This window comes from Melanotaenia boesemani, chromosome 6, assembly GCF_017639745.1.
Source record: "Melanotaenia boesemani isolate fMelBoe1 chromosome 6, fMelBoe1.pri, whole genome shotgun sequence".
Taxonomy (NCBI): Eukaryota; Metazoa; Chordata; class Actinopteri; order Atheriniformes; family Melanotaeniidae; genus Melanotaenia; species Melanotaenia boesemani.
In genome coordinates this window covers 11,191,052-11,213,499 of record NC_055687.1, presented here as the reverse complement: position 1 = coordinate 11,213,499, position 22,448 = coordinate 11,191,052, and the positions used below count along the sequence as shown (strand labels likewise).

General features: G+C 37.2%; 1 protein-coding gene across 4 annotated transcripts; it reads right to left on the bottom strand.

The window, feature by feature from the left end:
* Positions 1-703: 703 nt before the first annotated feature.
* On the bottom strand, positions 704-7,188 carry wdr73 (WD repeat domain 73). 4 transcript variants are annotated; one of them, XM_041989281.1, is made up of 8 exons: positions 7,024-7,188; positions 6,342-6,409; positions 5,795-5,880; positions 5,612-5,700; positions 4,305-4,372; positions 3,364-3,534; positions 2,881-3,246; positions 704-2,254 (listed from the first exon to the last, which is right to left on the bottom strand). In XM_041989281.1, exons 1-8 carry the CDS (start codon positions 7,089-7,091, stop codon positions 1,986-1,988), a joined length of 1,185 nt encoding a protein of 394 aa, XP_041845215.1. In that variant the 5' UTR covers positions 7,092-7,188; the 3' UTR covers positions 704-1,985. The 4 variants fall into 4 exon arrangements, with proteins under 4 accessions (XP_041845215.1, XP_041845216.1, XP_041845217.1 ...); XM_041989282.1 differs by having other exon boundaries at positions 704-2,251; XM_041989283.1 differs by having other exon boundaries at positions 705-2,254; positions 3,364-3,528; positions 7,024-7,187.
* Between the last annotated feature and the right edge of the window lie 15,260 nt (positions 7,189-22,448).

Genomic DNA, 22,448 nt, shown 5'->3' with positions numbered 1-22,448 from the left:
AATTACATTTTTCCAGCTTGAATTCCAGTTACTTGAGCAGTCTCTGGAGGGGAGAAGACACATATGTCTTGTTACTGCCTGTTGAGGGGAGTGTCGATGCTCAGCAGCTGTAACGGTATGGTTGGTAGCATTATCGTCATATCATCATGAAGTCCTGGGGGTTTGTTCAGTAGCAGGAAATGCTACAAAAGTCATTAATAATTCTTTGCTAGGTTTTTAGGTCTGGTAACAAGAACTAGTCATCATCAATATAAAGCCATGTAATCATGGTTCGGCAACAAATTTCTGGGATTGCAACACCCTTCCTAAACAAAGAGACATCAGTTATCGGTTCGGTAGATGCTAGATTGTGAAGCATTCATGAACTTCCAGGCCCAATAATAAAAATAAAACAAAAAACTCTTTGCTTGTTGTTGTAAACAAGATTAACTAATAAACTACATTAAGCAGAAGATGTCTGGTAGGCTCATTCCTGTTAATGAGTTATTTATTGCCTTAAAATACAGAAGTATGTTTATAGAAACCATAGTGTAGCGCTTCAGTATTCAGGTGTTAATGTGTTTTTCCAAAAATGTTGTTTTAAAAATATGTTTACTGTTTACTGTGTTACCTGGGAGAAGAGGGGGAGGAATACAAAGGTGAACAGACTAGACTGGACCCTGAACTTGGCTGTCAACTAGAAGGCAAGGCAGGTTTATTTTTACAACACATTTCATGTACAAGACAACTCAATGCTTTACATAAAACATTAAAAGCAAGGTGCAAAAGAAACATTAAAGATAGAATTAAAACAAACCGTTTTATTCTTTTTAAACAGAATCAGTTATAGTGGGTTATACATGATAGAGACAAAAATCAATAAGAAACGTATCATCATTGTAACTGTCAATGGACGTGTGAGAAAATGTTAGAAAAAAACAAGTCTTTGTTTAAAGCAGCGATAAACAAGAGTTATCAGACGGGATTTTAAAAGAACAAAGGTTTGGAGCAAACTTCAGGTTTTCTGATAGTTTATTTCAGATATTAGAAACTTAACAACTTAACGCTGATTCTCCTTGATTGGTTTTAACTCGGGATGAAACGCAAACTTGACCCAGATGATCTAAAAGTCTCTGTGGCTAAGATTTATATACAAATATATATATATATGTATATATATATATATGTATATGTGCTACAGAATGAATCCTGGTATTTGCTGATTTAAACACCTGCTTTTAAAAATGTTATAGAGATGCAGGTGTGGGGAGAAAATAACATGGAGGAAGAAGAGTATAACAGCAGTTCAAGAGATTTATGGTCCACCAACATCACACAAAAGCTGGGAGAGTTTCAGATCTGAACCTTCTAGTGAAGCTGACAGCAGCTCCAGGTGACCAAGCGTTTTTTTATGGCGACGTAAAAATGTCATGTCATCCAGATCATGCTGCCTCTGACCTCTTCCACATGCACAGTGATGGAAGTAATTTTAAAGGTCCTATATTACCACTCGTGAACTTTTAAAGGTTCAGACACAGAAACAGCCCGTTCTCAGCAGAGCTCACTGGAGCTGCTTTTGGAAGGGCTGAAATTAAGGACCAAGGCTGAATTTGGGGTAAAACACTTTCTTTGACACCCACATGAAATTGTTGAAAAAATGTATAATATGGGACCTTTAAATGTCTTATTAAATTTGTGATTACCTAATAACTATGTTAAAGTTAACCAGCTAGTTAGTAAGTGGACAAACTTAATTCTGATGAGAAATGTGTGCTGTGGTACATTAATCTGTTTTTAAATGAGCAATTACCAACAACAGCTGAGTTTAATCTAACAGCAATTTATTTGTAATTAATTAACTTTTAGAGTCTCTTCTTTTTAAGACTGTTTTCTTGTGTCATCACATCTGAAAATGTTCAGTGTTTCCATCAAAAAATTATCCAGTTATCTTTTCTCAAATATCACAAGTTTATTTCATAAACATCGTTCCTAATGAAAAAGGATTCTCAGTCTGTGTCTGGTGTTGGTCTGCCAGCAGCTGATCCATCTGGGTCTACCCAGTCCCAGACGTGAAATGATCCATCTGAGGCTGCAGACAGCAGCGTCCTCGGCCGCTCAGGATGCCAGACGTGAGAGGTGACAAAGACGGGGACAGAGCCATCGGTCTGCTGTGATGCAACCACGTGGCCACGATGCTGAAAGAGCGGCTGAGCTTCCTGCAGCTCCGTCCTCCAGACAGACGTGTCGTAGATCTCAACAACTCCACTGAAACCTGCTGAGAGGAGGGCGAGAACTTTAAAATAAGCACTTCATTGATCAAATCAGTAACTGTTACATCTTTAAGGTTAAAGGTAAATGTCAGATTTGCAGTTTATGCACATGCTCCATGTCTTGTTCTGCATTTCTACTGCATACAAAAAAACTCTTGTTCAAACTCTATGTGGATGTACTTGGTACTGTCTACTCTTTACTAGATCACCTGGAACACATTAGCTCCAGATCTAAACACCTCAAAGGACTTAAAAATTCAACAACACAAGAAAAGTATGTTGTGTAGTCCATGGTGACCTGTCCTGATGACACTGAAACTCTTTCAGTATGAACTTGACCTTTTGAGGTCTGGGTATCTGGACTAATGAACATTTCTGGGAACCTGTAAAAACTCTGATGGCTGTTTACAACAGACTGAAAAATTATGAACTTTGCCCAAATCTGAATCTTAAAGGAAAACTTTAACAGCAGCTAATTTTTCTTTTTCCTGCTCACTTTGTTTTGATGATGTAAAACTAATTTCACTGTTAGTGCACCATGTGTCCACATTTCTGACTTTGGTATAAGAATGGATGTCTCGCCAAACATCCTGTTTTTTTATTTTATTTATTTATTGATTTACAGACTGACCTGACACTGAGACGCAGTCCTCCAGCGCTGGAGCCCACGACACTCTGACATCATCCGGTTTGCAGCAACATGTTTGGACATCCAGCTGAGCCTGACATACAGCTCCTCCCAGATTCCTCATGTCTGAAATCACCGCCTGTCCAGAGGAAGACAGTCTCACAACCCTGCAGCTGGACAGCTGTGGACCTGCAGAGACGTCCATCCACCAGTGGACCGATTCACCCGAAGATGCTGGTGGAGGTGAAAGCTGAGGAGCAGCAGATGTCCGAGTGTCTGCCATGTAAACACTCCCATTACAGCAGCCAGCGAGGAAAACTGTGTCACCCACAAACTGTAAGGAGCTCAGAGGATCTGCTGAGTCAGTCTCTGTTGGAACAAAATGACCCAAAAATCCACAAAGTTACATTATTTTTCACCCTGCTTTTCTACTAAAACAATTTCTATGAACATAAGGGTGATCAGTGATGATCAGTGAATGGATACCTAGTTTATAGAGAGTCTGTCCCGAAGTCAGCTGAGTCAGCTGGACGTCGCTGCTGTGAGCTCCATGAAGGACTTGAGGAGCTGACGAGAGTCGAGCTGCTATCCTGCTGCCCGTCTCTGAAGCTCTCCTCTTTCCTTTAATGCTTCCTGTTCTCCTGATCACGTCTGCCGCTGGACGACAGGTCACAGCAGACAAAAAGAAAAGATCCAGTATAAAGCCAGTTAGCGGCAATGTAAATAGATTATTATACCGGAAGAAAGGGGAAAAAATACTCATGTTTAAAAGATAAATTATACCCAATTTATAAGCATCACAAGAATTAATATAAAACATTATCTTGACCAAAACTATTTCTATACGTTGCAGCTTCCGTTGAGTTAAGCACCTTTAGGCAGGACTGAACGCATTTACTCCTTTTTGCTTTTAAAATTATTTACACCACAGGTTATATGACTTTTATTTATACTTTTTATACCTAATTTATACTTTTTAATAATTACAACAACAAACTTTTTTTTATAAACTAGACATTCACTGTTGTTTTCATCTTTTAACGGCAACTGTGTAAATATTCCTCACAGTTTCAGACATTATGATTATGTGACATTTAGGCCTGACATTAAAAAATAAGCCCAGTTACTTCATTTACAAAAGTCTTCTTGATGGTTATTCTTGCCTACAGACCAGTGGAGCAGATATGACCGTAAACATTTGATCGTGTGATTTCTCATGTATGGTACTGTTTCAATAAAAGGCAACTTAAAAAACTATGTAAGTGTCCAAGTCATGTTTAAAAATGCATTATGTAGTGTTTCTAACATTTTTCTGAATTACCATCTAATGTTATTAGATCAGTGAGTTATTTTTTTTCCTCTTGAAAAATTCTTTTCAACACACTCATACATTACATCACACGGAGATTCAGGGAAATAAAACTTACCAGTGTCGTCTCCTCCGAGGTCCCACACCTGCAGGTCCGAGCTCTGTCCATCATTGGTGACGACACACCTGAAAGAACAACTGGATGGTAAATATTTCCACAGCTTCGAGCTGCCACCGATACCTCACTGATATCAGTCAGGTCATTTTTTACTGATGAAGACAAAGAGATTTAACTAAAGGAAAAACTACAAACTACTGGATTTAAGTAGCAGGATTACTTCCTAATTTAAGCTGACAGCAAAATAAAAACTAGAATATATTTGACTAAAACAAAAATTGGTTAAAATCCTCTAAATATTTGAATGTTTGGTAGTTTTGAGTAGAAGTGAAATTGTTAAAGAAAACTTTTTTAGTAAAAAAAAAAAAGCATAAAAATATTCATCTTTAAAATTTTTATAGCGCTTTATTTGGAGGGGAACATTTTTGTCCTTGATTGCATTTTTCACATTATTCTAAGAAAAAAAAAGTTGAATTTAAAAATTTGTATAGAGAGATTTTGTTGCAAATAACTGCAGTAACACAACCAAAATGAAGGCCAGATGAAGAGGAGAAATGTGCCCAAATGGAGAAAAATATTCACAGAGATGCATGAGGGTTATGAAAATATATGTATTCAAAGGAGACTGAATATGACATTCTGCAATGTGTGGTTATCCTGACTCAAATAAGCCTGCATAGGAACAAATAATACAGTTATGATCCAGCTGGCATTTAGCAAAACTATACATAAAGCTCTGGGTCAATGTGGTGTCCTTTGTTCAACTTTTATATTAGGAGAGTTTTGGTGTCAGAAGTCATTTTCACACATGCACTAAACTCCTGAGGATACTCTGATGCAGCCGTATGTGCAAACTGCCCCCCTTATAAAATCTCTGGAATGTTAGCAAGGGAGATAATGTGATTTCTGCAACACGTCCAGCCATCTGCAGTGTATGCAGAGAAAGTTTGCTATGACACGTTCGACCAGCAAGTGCAGAAAGATTGTAAAACCTCCTAAACGTTGATGCTTTCAGGTTCAGACACCCAATAAGGGACAAAATAAAAAAAAGTAAATAGTTCAAGTACAAACAGAAGGTTTAAGAAGCATTTAATGTGTAAACGCATGCTGCTTTTAAGCTTATCCAAACTTGCAAATGTGCGCTGTACATAAAAATGGTTATATTTTCTGCTATTAAGTCTGTGCTTTTCAACTTATTTTGTTGTACATTAATTTGGTTTTAAATTTATGACTCAAAGACTTTAAGAAAAGGGTTTCTGTTATAAAAATATATCACAGAGTTTAGATAGCCGCGTGTTTCAGTTCACCTGGTTCCTGGGATGTATCTGAGGCAGCGAACGGGGCCTTCTGTGAACCCACCGCAGACAACTTTAAAATCTCGTTCTGCACAGAGACCCTGAACTCATCCACAGACACAGAGAAAGCTCAGTGACATCGGGACCATTTGATTCATTTTAACAAAGTGGCTGCTCCAGTGTTGCGACTTTTACCTTATTTTCATCAGCAAAAAGCTTCAGCGGCAATCGGAGCTCCAAAATGTCATTTTTAGAAGAAGAGTAGCCCGCAACACAAACAGCTGCAAACACAACAAACATTTATGAACGTAGGTACACATATAAATGTATGAAGTGCGTAACATAATGAATAAACTGAGCACAAAAAGTAATTTGTGTTTTGCTGATTTTTTCTCCCTTTTAATAATACCAAAAGACATAAGCTGTTAATTATTCCACAGAAGCACCATACCTACAAGTTACACTTAATTAAAAAGCTGATTATTCAGGCTTTCCAACTATGTATAACAAAACACCAATTGGTATCATTAAAAGGAGAAAAAAGACAACCAAACACAAATTTTATTAAATTTTGTGCCAAATTTTGTATGCTGTAGAGTGTGTCTTGATATAGACCAGTGACTCGTGGATTAATCTTTTTGATACACACAAAGGTTGAAAACACACGAAGAACTTGACATGATCATCAAATAACGAATAAAAGCACTTGGCCTGAGGCTGGTGTCACTGGAAATACACTCACTCCTCTCTGACGTCCACTCAATGACCTGGGTGGGATGTTCCAGCTGATATACGTGAAGATCTTTATACCTGCAGAAATCAGACAGATTTTTCCAGATCCATTTAACAGGGGTAAGAAAACAGTTTTTCTTTTATCTGTTTACTTAATCTGTGTTGCTGTTTAACATATTTAGCTTTTTGGTTGATGTCTTTTTGTAGGAGTGTGATGTGATGCATGTAAATGAGAGGCAGCCCACATTTAATTTACCTCTAACAGTAAAATATTTATCCGTCTATTCTCCTTGCAGTTATGATTTTCAGTGTTAGCCATCAGATCAACTTTAAAAATTTATATCAGCCCATTTCTCTGGCTCACGAAACAATACATGAATAAACATGCATTATTTAATCGTATTATTGCATGCAGATTAAACTAGATGCTTAAATTCAGGGTAGGGAACTTTAAAAGTCTTCCAGTTTGGTCACTCAACGTGGTTTAAGACGGAGCAGCTTAAATTGCAGGATGTAATAAGAACAAGCTAAAGCAGGTCTATTAAATGAGGTGTAGAAATCTTTAACGTAAAATCTAAATTAGCTGATAATTAAAATGACTAAAGTTGGTACGAAGTGAATGGCTAGCCTAACTTGCTAGCAGTTAGCATGATAAACATTACGGTTTAACAAAAAGAAGAAAATTTCCTCACAATTTCAGGGACTCGATAAACCAGTCATCTAAAACATCATCAAAGTCTGTGTCCTCCATCTCCCCCATCACTTAAAGTTACTGCAAGCATGATGTAGCTGCTTCGCTCTTAGCTTTGATCGGCTGCTTGCGTTCATACAGACTGTTGTTGTCAGGCGACAGCGCCACCTGCTGGCGTGGATGTCAAACTGGTTGAATGTCCTACTGTCACTCACTTCAAGTGTGGCTCAGGCTGTACATGTAGAGATTTAACAAACATTATAGATAATAATTTGTAGTCAAAATTTATTTTATTAAAAGTTAGTCATATTCCATTTAAAAGGAAAGGATATGCAATCCCCCCTCCCTTCTGAATAACTTAACTCAGCTGGTTTAACATTTTCAAACCAAAGACCAGCTGGGGAAAGTAAAACCACATTTTCAGAGACAAAAACTTTAACTAAAAAATGTGATGTTTTCTCTCTCTTTATTTCTTCTTTTTTCCCATCAATTTCATCCACAGGATGCAATTTCTACAGACATTTTGAGACAACTGATAACGTGCAATTTTCATAACATGTAAAAGTAATCAGATTTTACATCATCTTACAACATTGGCAGTGCGGATAATTTGATTCTCATCAAAGAAACAGATTTGATAGACCCCGCTGACATTGAGGGGGGTTACACAATGCATCTCAGCGCAATAGATGATTCTCTCCAGTTGCCTTCCTTAGGGAATATTTTTATATATCTACTTTCAGTTTTAAATTATATAAAATTATACAAAATATGAGATTACTGACTCTAAAAGCAAAATGCATAAAATTGAAAGCAAATTCATATGTGTGCACAAATTGTCTTTACAGAGTTATCTATAAATATATTCTTTTCAGTAGCCTGAAACAGCCATGCATATACATAGACCTAACTCATCATAAAACTGTGCTCAGCCTGTTCTTTACTCCCAGCTTCAATGGATGTAGAAACGCACTCAATTTGATTTTTCATCTTAAAATGCCATTTGCACCACAAGTTATTACACATGTAGTTTTTTTTTTGTTTGTTTGTTTTTGTGATAACAGGATAATGGACCAGTGAAACGAAAAACAAAGTTTCCTCAAGCCTCTATATTTTATTCAGTCAGCAGCTTTTCAGAGTTGTTTCTAGTGCTTGTTATCACCATGTTTGCACTATCATGGATTTAAAGAGTAAATCTAAATGCTGGAAAAAGTGCACAGAAAGGTCTTGACCTGTGGTTGTAACAAATGCCAGTTATCCATTATCGCCACAGCAACAGACAGTTAGGTATACTTACCAAACACTGATTTGTGTAGAGGAGTGTGGTTGTGATGGTATCATTTAAACAAGATGTAATGAAGCTAAAAACAATCTGTTTAGGCTGCTGTGTCATTTACAGTTATCAACATGTGTTATATACTGTGTGACCTGCTGGTGCAGAAACTTAAGGAACTGACAAAGAATGAACAGATCCACTTGCTGTTTTAATTGGATGAAAATCTCAGCTGTGTTTGGAAATAAACCACAGAAAAAGTTAAACCAAGTTCAGATAACCTACCATTCACGCAGAGGACAGTTTTGCACTCCTCACCTTTTAAAAACATGTTAAATAGACAGGATTAGAAACACAATAATCAATATATTTGGAAATGTTTGTTAGCATGCAGAAACAAAAGGATTTAATGTTTAATGACTTCAACTAACTGTGCTAATATCATGCGAATATTCAATAGGTACAACTGCATCTGCTCAGCATCCTTTTGTCAGAGAAAATTTACATTTTTTTACTGCATAATGAAATGAGCCTGAGATTAATTTGAAAATTTAAAATCATTTGGCATCAGCTTTACTTCCATGGTTTGTTCTGAAGAATGCAACACATCAACAACCAATGCGGCTTTTCTTGGCCCTGGGTCTTCTTCCGGACAGATTGGTGATAATATCCTACCCACGCCATGCAGCACTCCATCACTGCAGCTGTTGTTTTCCTCCTCTTCCTCCACCTCTTCAGTAGTCCTGTCATTCTGTTCTTCCTGCTGATGGACAGGCGAGAATCTGAGTCATATTTATGTCTCTGTCTTGTTTCAGAAACAGAATCCAGCTATAAGTCTGGATGACAACATGAAAATGTGCGTGAATGTATACAGTGCTGCTGTAGTGCATTAAATCAACTCAACAGACAGATTTTAAATACTTCAGACTTCCATCTTTGAGTCTTACTTGAAATTCTGACTTGATCCTGTTAGGTAGACAATTTCTCCTCCAGATGGAGCTAAACTAAATTAACTGAAACTGGAAGTTTAAAACTTAAAAGATACTTAAATTATTCATGAATTGCAAGAACACAGGACGCTGACCATACCATCATGATGAGGAATAATTTCAGTTTTCAAAAAGTAATCATAAAACTTCCAGATTCTAAGCACTGTATCATTGTATTTTGTTTTGTCACAATTAATTAAACCCCAGTAATATTTCAATATTACTGCAGTTTGTAGCATGTGTACTGCTGCCACACCAGATTTACAATCTAGAGACATACAGTTAATGTGACACACATGACTCATCTACCCTTTGCAGCAACGCTGCTGCAAGTTTGGACATGGAAGAGCAGCTGCAGTCAGCACATCTGTGCACAAGAAGTATAGTCATTCTGTGTGCTGTAATCTTACAAAATGTCCTTGAAGATGTGAAAACAGGGGACAAACAGTTTGGGGGAGTAGCTATGCTGTTTTAAAGAAAAGGTGTTATGCTATGAACATTTATGGATAATGAGTGAAAGCTGTCCATGGATGGATGTGTTTTATGTTTTTGTTGTTTATGTTTCTGTTTACAGGCTTTAACAGAGTTAAAGTCATTTCTTAGCTTGACAGTAGTGTAAGAGTATTAGTAGTGGTCTATGTGGTGACACACTCATGTCTTCATCTGTGTAGTGTTAAACTCTGTTTTTTAGGTTTAAGCATGTAGATCATTTCATGTTCATCGCAACAAACAGCCATGCTCGACAGAACAAACATGTTAATGATTGCGCTTATTTTCAAGGCCTTTGCTTATTTACTGGGGGCCTAAAAGCAGGAAAACTCAGGACAACAGCTAAATAAAACATTTAAATAAGAAATTTATTGAGGGTACAAGACAAAAGGAGCTACAGGGTTCTAGAAGAACATAAATCTTAAAAAATAAATCTTACTGACAGGATCAGAACACAAGTGGAATAAACAGGTGGCAAGAAAATGGTCTGTCAAAGAACAAAACAGTCTGGGTTGTACATATACAGATGAACAGAACGCAGGTGGGACTCAATCTGTAAACCAGAGCCTTCTGTGAATCAAGGACAGACAGCAAAGCTACCTGGAATGAGTGAGGGAAGCATAGCAAAAAAGAGGACGTCTTGTAATGGTTTGTTTATTTCCATCAAGAAACTTTACAGCAAATGTAGATGGAACAGACAAAATTAGAAAAACCTAATAAATTTTAGAAGGAAAAAAAAGATTTTACATTTATTTAAGACAGTCTGAAAAAAGCAGCACTGTTGTGCTCTAAAAAGTAGCATTCAGGTTTAAATTAAGGTGCCAGTGGTCTTGCTCCTTATTCACAGCATGTATCCTACATCACTGAATTGAATTTTGAGTCCATTGTGCAGCTTGCTGAGGATAGTTAAGAGTTTTTGCAACGTTTCAAGTGACAGCATGGGCACTGGCTAATTAAACTGACTAAATGATGGCTGGTCTGATTTTATAACAGATTGTCAAGACAAACACATCAGGCCCACCTACTATTGTGTTTTGCACATGCGGCTTGTCAAATTATGCTGCATAATGCAATCGTGGGCCTTGAAGTTGAATGTCCAGCCTCATCTGTGGAGAATTAACTCTTATTCCTCATGTGCTTAAAAATAAATTAGGGATATAAGAATAAAATAATACTAAATAGTTAAAGGAATATTTATTGTCACTATAAAGTTTACTCGTTCAAACACTGCCTCCATTCCTACAGCTGAGTTCACTTTGGATGTAGTACTTTGTTTTATTCAAAAGACCAATAATATTACAAGTATAATGTAAACTGCTGCATACGATTGTTTACTACTGCTCTGTGGTGTAGAAGATTTGTGTTGCTTTAAAAACTTAAGTTGTGTTCTTGTTTTCAATATGACACATATTTAAAAACACTATTTTTTGTTATTAACTGGTATATAGAGGATTGTGGTTTTCCTTGTATTTCCTCTCTTTACACACACACACACACACGTGCGCGTGCACATTGCCGAGAAACATCAAGTTTTTGCTTTCTGGAATTTTGTTTCTCATTTCATCTTGGAATATTCTTTAGGAAACAAAAAAGTACAAGTTTATTGAACAGTGCTAAAGCTCTCTATCTTTTTTTTAAGCCTTGAATATTTGAAGCTTGTGTATGGAAGCGATTCTGTACCTTATTTCAATTTAAAATGGATTAACAGAAATGCTTTTTCATTTTCAGAATATAGCTGCATTTTTTGACTCATAAATAAAATGAATAATAAATAATACAAACTGCATTTTCATTTTCTTCTCCAAGACTGCTCATTTGGTAACTTAATTAAAATGATAAAGAAAATGACATTTAAGATTTAATTTTCCAAACATGCCCCAGCAAATAGGTACCAAAATTAAATTTAAAATGTCAAATTTGAAAATTAAAATGTATTAGCAGAAAGGCTTTTTCATTTCAAGGTCATAGGTGCTTTATTTGACTCATAAATAAAATGAATAATATATCATCCAAACTGCATTTTATTTTCAACTTCAAAACTGCTCTTTTTATGACACAACTAAAAAGAAAACGTTATGAACATTGCTTTTCGTTTTCATGTCTGCCCCACAAAATATGTTGCATGGTTGAGGAGGTCCTTCTCTGCAAACACAAAGAGACAGCAGTGAGAGAAGATGTGATCATCGGAGAATACAACTGTTGCAAAGGTGGCACTGAACCTGGATAAGGTATGAGCTTTTACAGATTTATTACTTCATGCATCAATGCCATGCTTAGATTATTTATTTTCATAGTTTTTGTGCTTTTCAGGTATCTAGTGATTTTATTTTTCTTAATTTCTCATAACCTTTCTGTAGGTTGTGTCAACCAATACCTGCAGGGGGAGAACTCTTCACTGGCTCAGGTCCTCTTCTATAACATGATCACTGTTTCTGCCTTCAACTTATTCGTCCTCTCTACCGCTCTGGATCCCTCCTGGTACCAAGGTAAGCCATACAGGAGAAGAATTTTCTTGGAGGAGTAGGGGAAACCCTTGGTGTCTGCACAAATCATGAGGAGAAAGCACCTTCCCAATGAACCGGCTGCTTTCTCTATGGTGCTGCTGGATTACAGGCCTCGACAGCCACCACTACAGATGTTCCTGACATTGATGCCACAGCCAGTAACTCCACATAAAAGAGGGGAAGTGCTGCTTGTGTACAAGGAAATGAAGAAAAGTTGCCAAGTGCTGCATCAGGTGTAAAAAATTCACCTGCAAAGAGCAACAAATTTTGTACTGTAAGTCTTGTTGGAAGGAGTTAACTATCATTGTGTTTTTTGGTGTTTCCAATGTTCTTTTGATTTTCAGTATTGATTGTGGGTTAAAAAATGTTGTGAAGTGCAAAATAAATGTTGTATTTGAGAAATTTGATGCTGGTTTAAAAATAGTTTCATAGAAAGGGACAATTATTAGAGTGTTTTTATAATGGTTTTACCATTGAGAAATGACATGTCCTTTAAGCATTGGCCTATGATTGGAAAATGGCACCACGTCACGATGAATAGTTAAAATGACAAATTTTACTATTTTTCTTTCAAATAAAACCATGACATTAGAAAATGCATGGTTATATTGTGTTATGGTTGAGGTATTTAAAAAGTGTGGTATTAATGGAAGTCAATGGGAATTTGTTGTCTGATGAGATAGTACATCATCAATCTGACTCTGCCAAAAGAAAAAAAAAAAACTAAAAGTGCAGCTAAATCAATTTTGGTAATCAATTTTAGTATATCTAAGACCTCAATCCTCAACCACCTAAAATCTATTATATGTGAAAAAACTCTCCTTTTCTGTTTTAAATTTGTGTGAACACTTTGTGTTGGAAAATTGGCATTTAAAGAGTTAAAAATAATTTAAATGATTTAATATTTGGTATTTTTGATTAGGGCTGAACTTGATTAAAACATCATGGAAGGGGACTTTTTTGTCCTCCGACAACCCGAAAGGATAGTAAGTCATGAATCTGACCCTGCCAAAAAAAAAAAAAAAAAAATGCAGCAAAACCGATTTTGTTATTTTTAGTAGCTAAGACTGATCTTTACATTAGGTCCCCAACCACTAAAAATCTACTGTCAGGATTCCAGACTTCACCTCTTTATTCTCTCTGGAGACCCCACCGAGTTTGTTGATTTGGAAGGAAGGAAACTACACAATATCTTCAGCCACTAAGTATTTATTAAACCATACATGAGCAAGAGCAGATATATCCGGAGACTCAGCACAGCACACACAATCCATGAAGAGTCTGAGTCTCAGTTCAAAGCGCACACATTTTATACTCACACAATTCATAAATATAGACACACATGGGTGAAACTTGTTTCTCATGACAGGCTCAAAATCACTTTCTATTTTTTAATTACACAAACTCCCCACAATATTCTAATAACTTCTGATGCACGCAATATAAACTAATGGTTCAGGATCCTCACACTATTATATAGAAAAAAACGAAATTTTAGTTTAATGAAAAAAAGTGACTTTCTGTTGGAAAATAGGCATTTAAAGTGTTAAAAATAATTCGAATAATTCAATATTTGGCATTTTTGATTAGGTCTGAAGATGGTTCAAAGATCAGAGCAAAACAAAGTGGTAAAAAATATTATTCCATAGTTTTTTTAATAGCAGGGGACTTTAATAGAGGGGACTTTTTTGTTCTCCAATGACCCGAAAGGATAGTAAATTTGTCCCCAGTGACCTGTTGACCTCTGAATAAAATTGAAATGGGAATATCAAAGTTCTTCAAAAGATCACTTTCTTACATAAAATCATACCATTGGGGGCAACACAACAAAAATGGTGGCCAAAAGTTGAGCAAAAAATTACCAAAAGAGACAAAAAAGTCCCAATGTTTTAATAATAAATGAGGGTCTGTTACGTTTGTCAACATTGGCAGAGAAGCTGGTATAGTATTAGATGTGGCCTTTATCATTACAACAAATTAATTTAATTACACGGGTTTCACCAGTATTATTTTCCACTGAAGTTAATGTACCTGGACAGGCTGCGCTTTCAGCCTAAGGAGAGCTCGTCTGGTTCGCCTCCTCGACATGTTTTCGTTCTCAAAATAAAGATAAATGAAAAGAAAGAAAAGTCAAATTTCCGGTTCCTTTTTTTTTTTTTTTTTTTTTTGTCATTTTTTTCTGAAAAAGGAAAAATTAGTGGGACAAATGTACTAACTGGGTTATAACTAACGATAGTGGTAACATCTGCAGTTGCTATGCAGCAGGGCACTGGAGCACTATGGGAATTTCTCGTTGGCTAGGTAGGCTGTCCCATTTCACGAATGTTAAGTGGCCTTCGAAGTGTGCAGACCCTGAATTGGGACACACCTAATGTATGACAGATGAAGAGTCAGAAGATCTTGCAGGAATTGACAGAAATCTTGCTGTTCATGTTAATGTACAAAAGAGAAAGAAAACCCAGGGTTCATCTGAGTTTACAAACAAGAAAGCCGAATGGTACATATTATCATTTGATGGCGGACTTCAAGGCTGACCCAGATAAATCCAGAACCTACGTTTGGACAAATTCACCCTGGCACCACACGGCTGCCTTTTTATTTACATCTCTATAATCTTTGTGTGAAGCATCGTAAAGTGTGGGAAAGTCAGACACAGCTAAAATGATCTGATCCTGCTTGTTCAAAGTGTTTGCAGATTAAACTGTCTAACCTGCTCTCATTGGTCAGTAAATGAAGCCCCTCTATGATTAGTTGTAGTGCCACGTGACAGCGACAAAAATTGAACATTTTTCTATTTTCTGGTGTCTATGTGAACGAGCGCAACATTTCACATGCACGAACGTCGCCTGTCGCCTGGCTGGAGGACGGCAGTGATTTTCACCTTATCACTCAAGTTCCATAGGAAATGAATGGGGAAGGAGCACCATCATCTCCAGTGTGTCAAGGCCATTACAAAGTGACTACAAAGGCAGAGGTTGGGTTCAGTCTATTTGTATGATGCGTATACTTCCTAGCTCGGATGTTTCCCTCTGTCTATTAAAAGCGATTGATCATATCACACACTAGGCAGGATGCACAGCAAACCTGTCAAACAAAACAACACACCATCTTGTGTTCTTATGACTTGTCACAGACTCTACCGTGCCCAGGTTTCAACACAGTGTCCAATAAAAACTCACACAAAGAAATGCTGTGCCAAAGCTGATATATCAGAAATCCCACGGCCACTTGAAGTAAAACTCATAGAACCTATTTTGGCCACCAGATTGCGCTCACATCTCAACTGCAGTTTGCACCATGTATTGGTGATTGATCTGGCTTGATTGTATCACACACTGGGCAGGATGCATGCAAACAAGACACTATAAAGCGTACTGTATTGTAATGGTTAGCCTAAGGCTATCAAGCTCAACAAATCAATGATAATTGCTGCTACTGAAGAGCAACCCTCCTCTCTCTTGCAAAACCACTGTGATTAACCGCTTTGACAGTTCAACCTGTCTTGACTACACGAGTCATGCCTCAAATCACCGTAAATAAAACATTAGTATTGTCACGTCATTTTCAAGTGTGACGATAGCAATAGTGTAATGTTTGTACAGCCAGAAAAAGAAGTGGATCAGCACACAACTCTGTGGTGCCGCTGTGGTCAGGATCAGGGTGGAGCAATGACAAGGGCCCATCTTAACAGTTACTGAGGCTTATTTGTTGAAAAATACTTTTATCCACAGGCACATATTGTGTTGTATAACTAGCAGGGACAACTCAAAGAGCAGTGTGCAAAACTGATAGCATCATCAGTTGACATGTTTGACCTGAAGAGATCCAGGATGGCTGGAAAGACAGTGTTCATTATTCCAGTCTTCCAAATTTTATTTGCACATTTTACTGTTGTGTGACCTGCTTTAACAAGTTAAATAAAGGTTTCAATAAAGGGATCAAAAAAGTTTTTTTTTTCCATTTTATTTTGCAGCACTCTCATGAAACATTTCGTGAAGTTTAATGCCTCTGGCCTGTAATCATTTAGGGGTGCCAATATGACAGAGGTATTTAGACAGGTGGGGACATAGCCCTGCAATACAGATTAGTAGAAGATATTAGAAAACGCTACAGCTAACTCTGGAGCAGTCTCTGAGAACCCTCCTGGCACTCACCTGGGTTCCCTTCTGCATGTAGATCTTGTGGAGCTTAAGTCTTACATTAGAAGGGTGCAGCATGGGAGCCGGTTGTGGCTGCTGCTCCTACATTATGGTGGCTGAAAAATTAATCCAAGCTGTGTTGCCACACTCTTTCATGCCCGGCTTTTGTTACTAACTCTGAGTAATACAATGCCAAAGCTGATTTATCAGAATCCCCACAGCCACTTCAAGTTTTTGTCACCAGAGAGTGCTCAGATCTAAACTGCAGTTGAATTAATTGATGTTGTTTTGATTAGTCAAAACACTTATTTTACCTTGATTTCCTGTGATAGTGCATACTGGCAGACTGGACTACAAGTATCCATAAGAAATATCAGTTAATATTTCAGAGTGTACTTAGTCTCTGTCAGCTTGGAGAAAATGTTAGCAGTAAAGTCAATACACAGCCCCATTTGCAATGAACATGAACAAAGTTTAATTAAGTGTTTAGAATACACACAGTTGCAAACAACATTGATATTTTTGATACATGTACATATATACTGTAGCTCTATTCATTCATCCATCTGTACACAAACACAAAAACAGTTACTGTGGCTTATTTGTTGAAAAATACTTTTATCCACAGGCACATGTTTTGTATATATATATATAAATGTGTCCCTATCTCACAACTCACACCTTCCCAAAGCCTATTGAGTCCTTTATGGTCGTGGTCACGAGCCCTTTAAAGTCCCCTGCCTCTGCAATGCCTCTAGGGAGGACAAGTGGCATGCTGCATGTTGATGCATCTGGGATGGCGGCTCCCTGGCTCCTGACCATAAAACTCAATACAGCATTGCTGCTTAAGGCTCAGTGCTGGAAGGCAGTCAGCTCCAGTCACGAACACCATGATGTCCTCAAATGTTATGTCCACCTCTCCCTCTATAACAGTGCAAGCAAAAACAGGTTTGCTAAACAATCTTTTCATCTTTTTTAACCATCACTTAATGTATCTCTTTAAGACGAGTCACTCTTTGCTTTTGGTCTTTATTACGTTTGAACATAAACAGATAATAACACGATATAAACAAGTACTTGCCCTTGGTCAAAGAACATATATAAAGGAAAAGAAAGTGAGCCACAATCTGCTGACTGATTCGGGATAGATCCGGCAGCATGGCTGAGTATATAACCAGGACACCGCAACCAGCAATCCCGTCCCCCATTGTATTTTTGAGGATGGCCAGGTCGTCTGGGGTCCTACACATCTCAAGCTTTAAAAATAATAGAATAAAGTAATAACAGAAAGAGAAATAAATAAAATACAGATCATAACCTAACTGGCGATTAATGAAGAGACTTAGGTTTATTTACATTTATGCACGTAAAAGAAAAAAATGTAAATTTTTTATTACACTTGTTTTTTCATAAAATTTCCAAACTGTTTTAAAGTTGGTCATATTTACTAGTTTTATTACAAATAATTCCACTGTATGAAGCTGACAGCTGTGTCACAGCAGACTATGCACAGACTATGCACACTGTCACTGAGTGACAAAGAAAACAATACATAAAAACAGCAGATGTATTGTTGTTTGTGCAAAGTTCTGATTTAATGTAAGACCCAGACTTAAAGGTGACTTAAAAGTAATGTATGTACTACAGTGTCCGAATGAAAAATCAACTGTGTGTGTGAAGTGAGAGCCCTCTTCAGATTAATTATACCGGCTTTGATAGGTGATAGAGCTACATTAATGCCTTAATAGGCACATAACAGAAGACAGTACACATACACAATGCTGGAGTAATTACCTGTAGGCATTACCGACCTGAGGCCAGTGCATCCAAAACATGGTTATATCTGGAAGAATTTTGGCCACTGACGGCAACTGTCCATGAAAACTATGCTTAGCATTTGAAGTCAAAATTCAAGATTCCGGATTAACTTTGTCTCCCTAGGGGAAACTTGAATCGGGCTTTCACCCCAGCTGTACCCACAGAGTGATGGTAAATAATGAAATCCAGACATACAAAAGAAAAAAAATAATTAAAAAGACATAATAATAATAATAATAATAAGAAGAAGAAGAAGAAGAAGAAAAAGATGCAACAGAAGAAGAATAACAACAACCACAAGAGGAAAAAGAAAAAGAACAAGTCATTTCTATGCCCACCTTTACTGCTCAGTATATTTTACACACTGCACCTTTAAGGCATGGCATTCATGCCTTTTTGCTGGAAATGACAAACTGATCTTGTTTTTCCATATGGCGAACTCATAAGTTTTAGAGGACCCTGAGATTTCAGATTTAAAGATGGCTGTGCCCAGTACCACTTGTAGTCCAAGGTTGTCTTTATTAAAATTCTTTATAATATATTTTGTGTCTGTTAATTTTTTAATGTAAACAACAGCAACTTGTTATTGATAATTACGCTGTAATGGCAGGCTTGTTTGTAAAAAAAAAAAAAAAAAAAAAAAAAAAAAAAGCATCAATATGTGTGGTTTATTAATCATTATCACCAAATTTGGCTGCTGTTGTCATGGAGTTCATTTATAAAATGGGTTTGTGATTTTCTAGTTTTATATGCCCCTTGTAGATGTTGGTTATTTTTAAGAATTGGCCTGAATGTTCCTGAATTTGCACAACTGGTACACCAACTACATTGCATTACAGTCGTTTAGCTGACGCTTTTATCCAAAGCGACTTACAGTGGTTAGGCAGTAGCATTAAAGGTCTTGAACTAAGGACCCAAATGGGTGGTGTTAATATTCGTCCCTGGGGGATCTGAATTCTGGTCTCCCACATGGGAGACTGATGCTCAGCCAACTGAGCTAACCAGCCAACTATCTGGTAATGACGTCACATATTCTCGGCTGCATGGAATTCAGAGACAAGTGGATTGCATCATTATTCCTCTGCTCCATCCCATGTTGATCCACCATTGCTTGCTGTGATTACACACACATTTTATGTTTGGACCACCACCTGCATCCAGAACTTTTTACTCTGAAATGGGTCGTAGCCGACAGTCAGGAACATTGAACATGTTCAATATTTCAGAGCCGATGTCTGAGGAACGCAGACGACTCGTGCATTGTGACTGTGCGGATGGTGATGTGGCACGGAATGTAGCTAATCAGAGAGCGAACTGGCTGGGGAACAAGGAAGTAAATAAAGTCTGTGTTCACGTTGTCTCCAGTCTGTTATTGTTTTCAGTTCTGGCTTTTTCTGTAAACAGTAGTCCCAAGACCACCATCATTCCCTCGTCCTATATTTCCTCTTCCATGCTGTGTTTCCTCTTCTTTGTTTTTTGCCGGTCATTGCTATGGTTCTTCTTCTACGTTTCGACATTTGTCCGGCTCGGAGGACTAGATTGTAGAACAGTTGCGGGACAGCATCGTGTTATGTGTGTGTTACATTATCGGCGCACACCACACACAATACAATCAAAACTGATTTTTTTTTTCTTTCTTCATGTGTGAGGTCTCGACCAGATAAAAAATCTCATAAGATTAAAAAAAATTGTTATGTGTGTACCAGGCCTAAATAAAGCCCACAATCATTGGCAAAATTACAATAGCTTGGAGGATGCCTGCAGTCTGAGTGCGTCTAGCTTCTGAAATGAATATGGCACGCTTGGTTCCAGCTCTGTAGAGTGGATTATCTGAAGCTAGGGAAATTCTCTAATGAGATTAAAAAAAACACATTTAGAAGAAACGAAAAAGGTATTAAATTTGCCCAAGCATGAATATTTCCGTCTTTGAGTAATAATCTGAAAACTATTAAAACTGCTTTTATATGTGCACTGGAGCCTGAAATATTCCAGTGACGTTCTGAAGCAGCTGCATGTAACCCTTGTTAAGTCTCTGGATCATCAGCAGGTAAGACAATATATGAAGGTGTCAGCAAATATTCCTGAGCTTTCCACCCACTTGCTGCAGATATATGCACAGTTCTGAATATGAAGGACAACAGTCTATCATAACAAAAATAGAAGTGATGGTGGAGACGATGAAGCAAAAGATAATTTCTTTTTCTTTACCACAGGTGCAACATGATTTTTCAGTTAGCTTAAAAAGATGGCTAGAAGCTACTTCATGTCCATCCACCATCACTATGCTTCATGCAACAATGGTAAATTTTGCATATTAATATAAGTTCTTATGGAGATTTGCCATCTCATGATAAACTGCTGACATTACTGTGGCTTTGGTGTTACACCTCTTTTTATGAATCCTATATTTATTGCAAATATGTGTGCAGCATCTCTGTCTTTATTACCATGGAAGGCATGTCTGAATAAATCCATGAGGGATATTATAGAAGCATTTCTAAACTTTGGCACATCTCAGTGACGCGTCCCCTACATGGCTAATTTTGCATCCATCTTGCATCCTGCCTGTAATCTGAACTTAATCCAGTCAGTAAACGACAGTCTTATCTTGACTTGTCTTATCTCTTGTTCACTCCCTTTCACTCTTTCTTTATCTCTCTTCCTCCAATAATGTCCTCTTGTGTTTCTTTAATGAATCATCCATGGTGCATGTTAAAAAAGGCCAAAGTGTTGATATCCAGCTGCTGATGCTTGAGGCGGTGCATAAAGCGGAAGTCAGCTGTAAAGTCCCAGGAGAAAAAGTTGTGAAGTGTGCTTTCTTAGCCTCGGGACATTGCTGGGCAACAACTACTTCAGGAGTATAGATAAAAAAAAAAGTGTCACTGTGTGATCAAAACGACTCAACACATATTTTTAAGACAAGAAACGTATATAGTGCTACTTTAAGATAAAAGTAAACAATGACTGAATGCAATCCCTTCGACAGACTAAGATGTTAATGTCTTAATAACTAATGTTGGAGAAAGGTTCATTTTAAACAAATGGTTTTCCATCATGGCTTGAATTGAAACACCTTTCACAAAGCTCATGTTTTCCTCTTATTTCTCACATCTGCACTGATAAAAAAAAATTTAAAAAAAGCTTGTTTGTTCCACAGAGAAGAGCTTTTAAAAGGTTTTCTGATTAATAAATCTAAAATCTCTGTTTAAAAGTTCCCAGTCAAAATGAGGTCATTCCGATTGTGAATTTTGGACAATTTTCTGACTCATTGTGTCTGATGGTATAAGTATGACACAGCAGTGGCCATACGTGAAACACACTGTTGGCATCGTGCTATATATAAAAAAAATAAGTAAATGCAAAATCAGACATTAGCTTCTGAATACACTGGTGATTGCTGATGCTGGGAAAGGGGGCATTTCACACACCAATGGTGTGAGCATTTACATACAGTACATCAGGTGGGATGTAGATAATTTAGCACCACTGTTTGTCTCTCCTCACAGCTTGGCCATTACTTATAAATGTTGATTAAATCTTTATTTCTCTCTGAAAGACAGCAAGTAAAAACTGAATGAATAAGTACTCGACAGCAGGTTTGTTTCTTCAAAACAGTGTGTGCTAGGCACTACAGACAGACACATGCTGGCTGTGATGCACTTCTCTTGTTTTCTGGAAAAGACAAACTATATGAGTAAAGGTCTCTCATGTCTACAAATGATTAATGATGTATGATATGTTGCATAACTAAAGAATGCATTATCCTGTGATACTTCATTTGCAGCAGAAGGGCTCCATAAAGTAGACCGAATGTTTCAATATTCATAGCTTTTGTAGCTCATTTTGATTTCATCCTGTCAATACACTGTGGTTGAAGAACATGAACACATTTTATTTTTGTTCAGAATGTGACATCACAAGCTTTTTGTAAGATTTAAGGTTCAAAAATATGTTTTGCCTTCAAGAAATCCAAATTTAACACCAAATGTGTCTAAGCCAAAGAGCTCAACTGTTGTGCTGACACAATACGGTTGTTAGTCAGTTGGAAGGTTGGTGGTTCGATCCCAGACTATTTGTCGAAGTATCCTTTGGCAAGATACTAAACTCCACGTAAAAAAATATATAGAATTTATAGATAATTTCCAGGAAGTGCTGTATGAATGTAAAAGCACTTTGAGTGGACAAAACGACTAGAAAAGCACTATATAAGTACA

Coding starts and splice junctions, on each gene's coding strand:
- wdr73 (XM_041989281.1), bottom strand. CDS start 7,091: ATGGGGGAGATGGAGGACACAGACTTTGATGATGTTTTAGATGACTGG. Junction 5,881..6,341: donor TGAGTGGACGTCAGAGAGGA/GTGAGTGTATTT, acceptor TTGTGTTTGCAG/CTGTTTGTGTTGCGGGCTAC. Junction 4,373..5,611: donor AGATACATCCCAGGAACCAG/GTGAACTGAAAC, acceptor TTGTTCTTTCAG/GTGTGTCGTCACCAATGATG.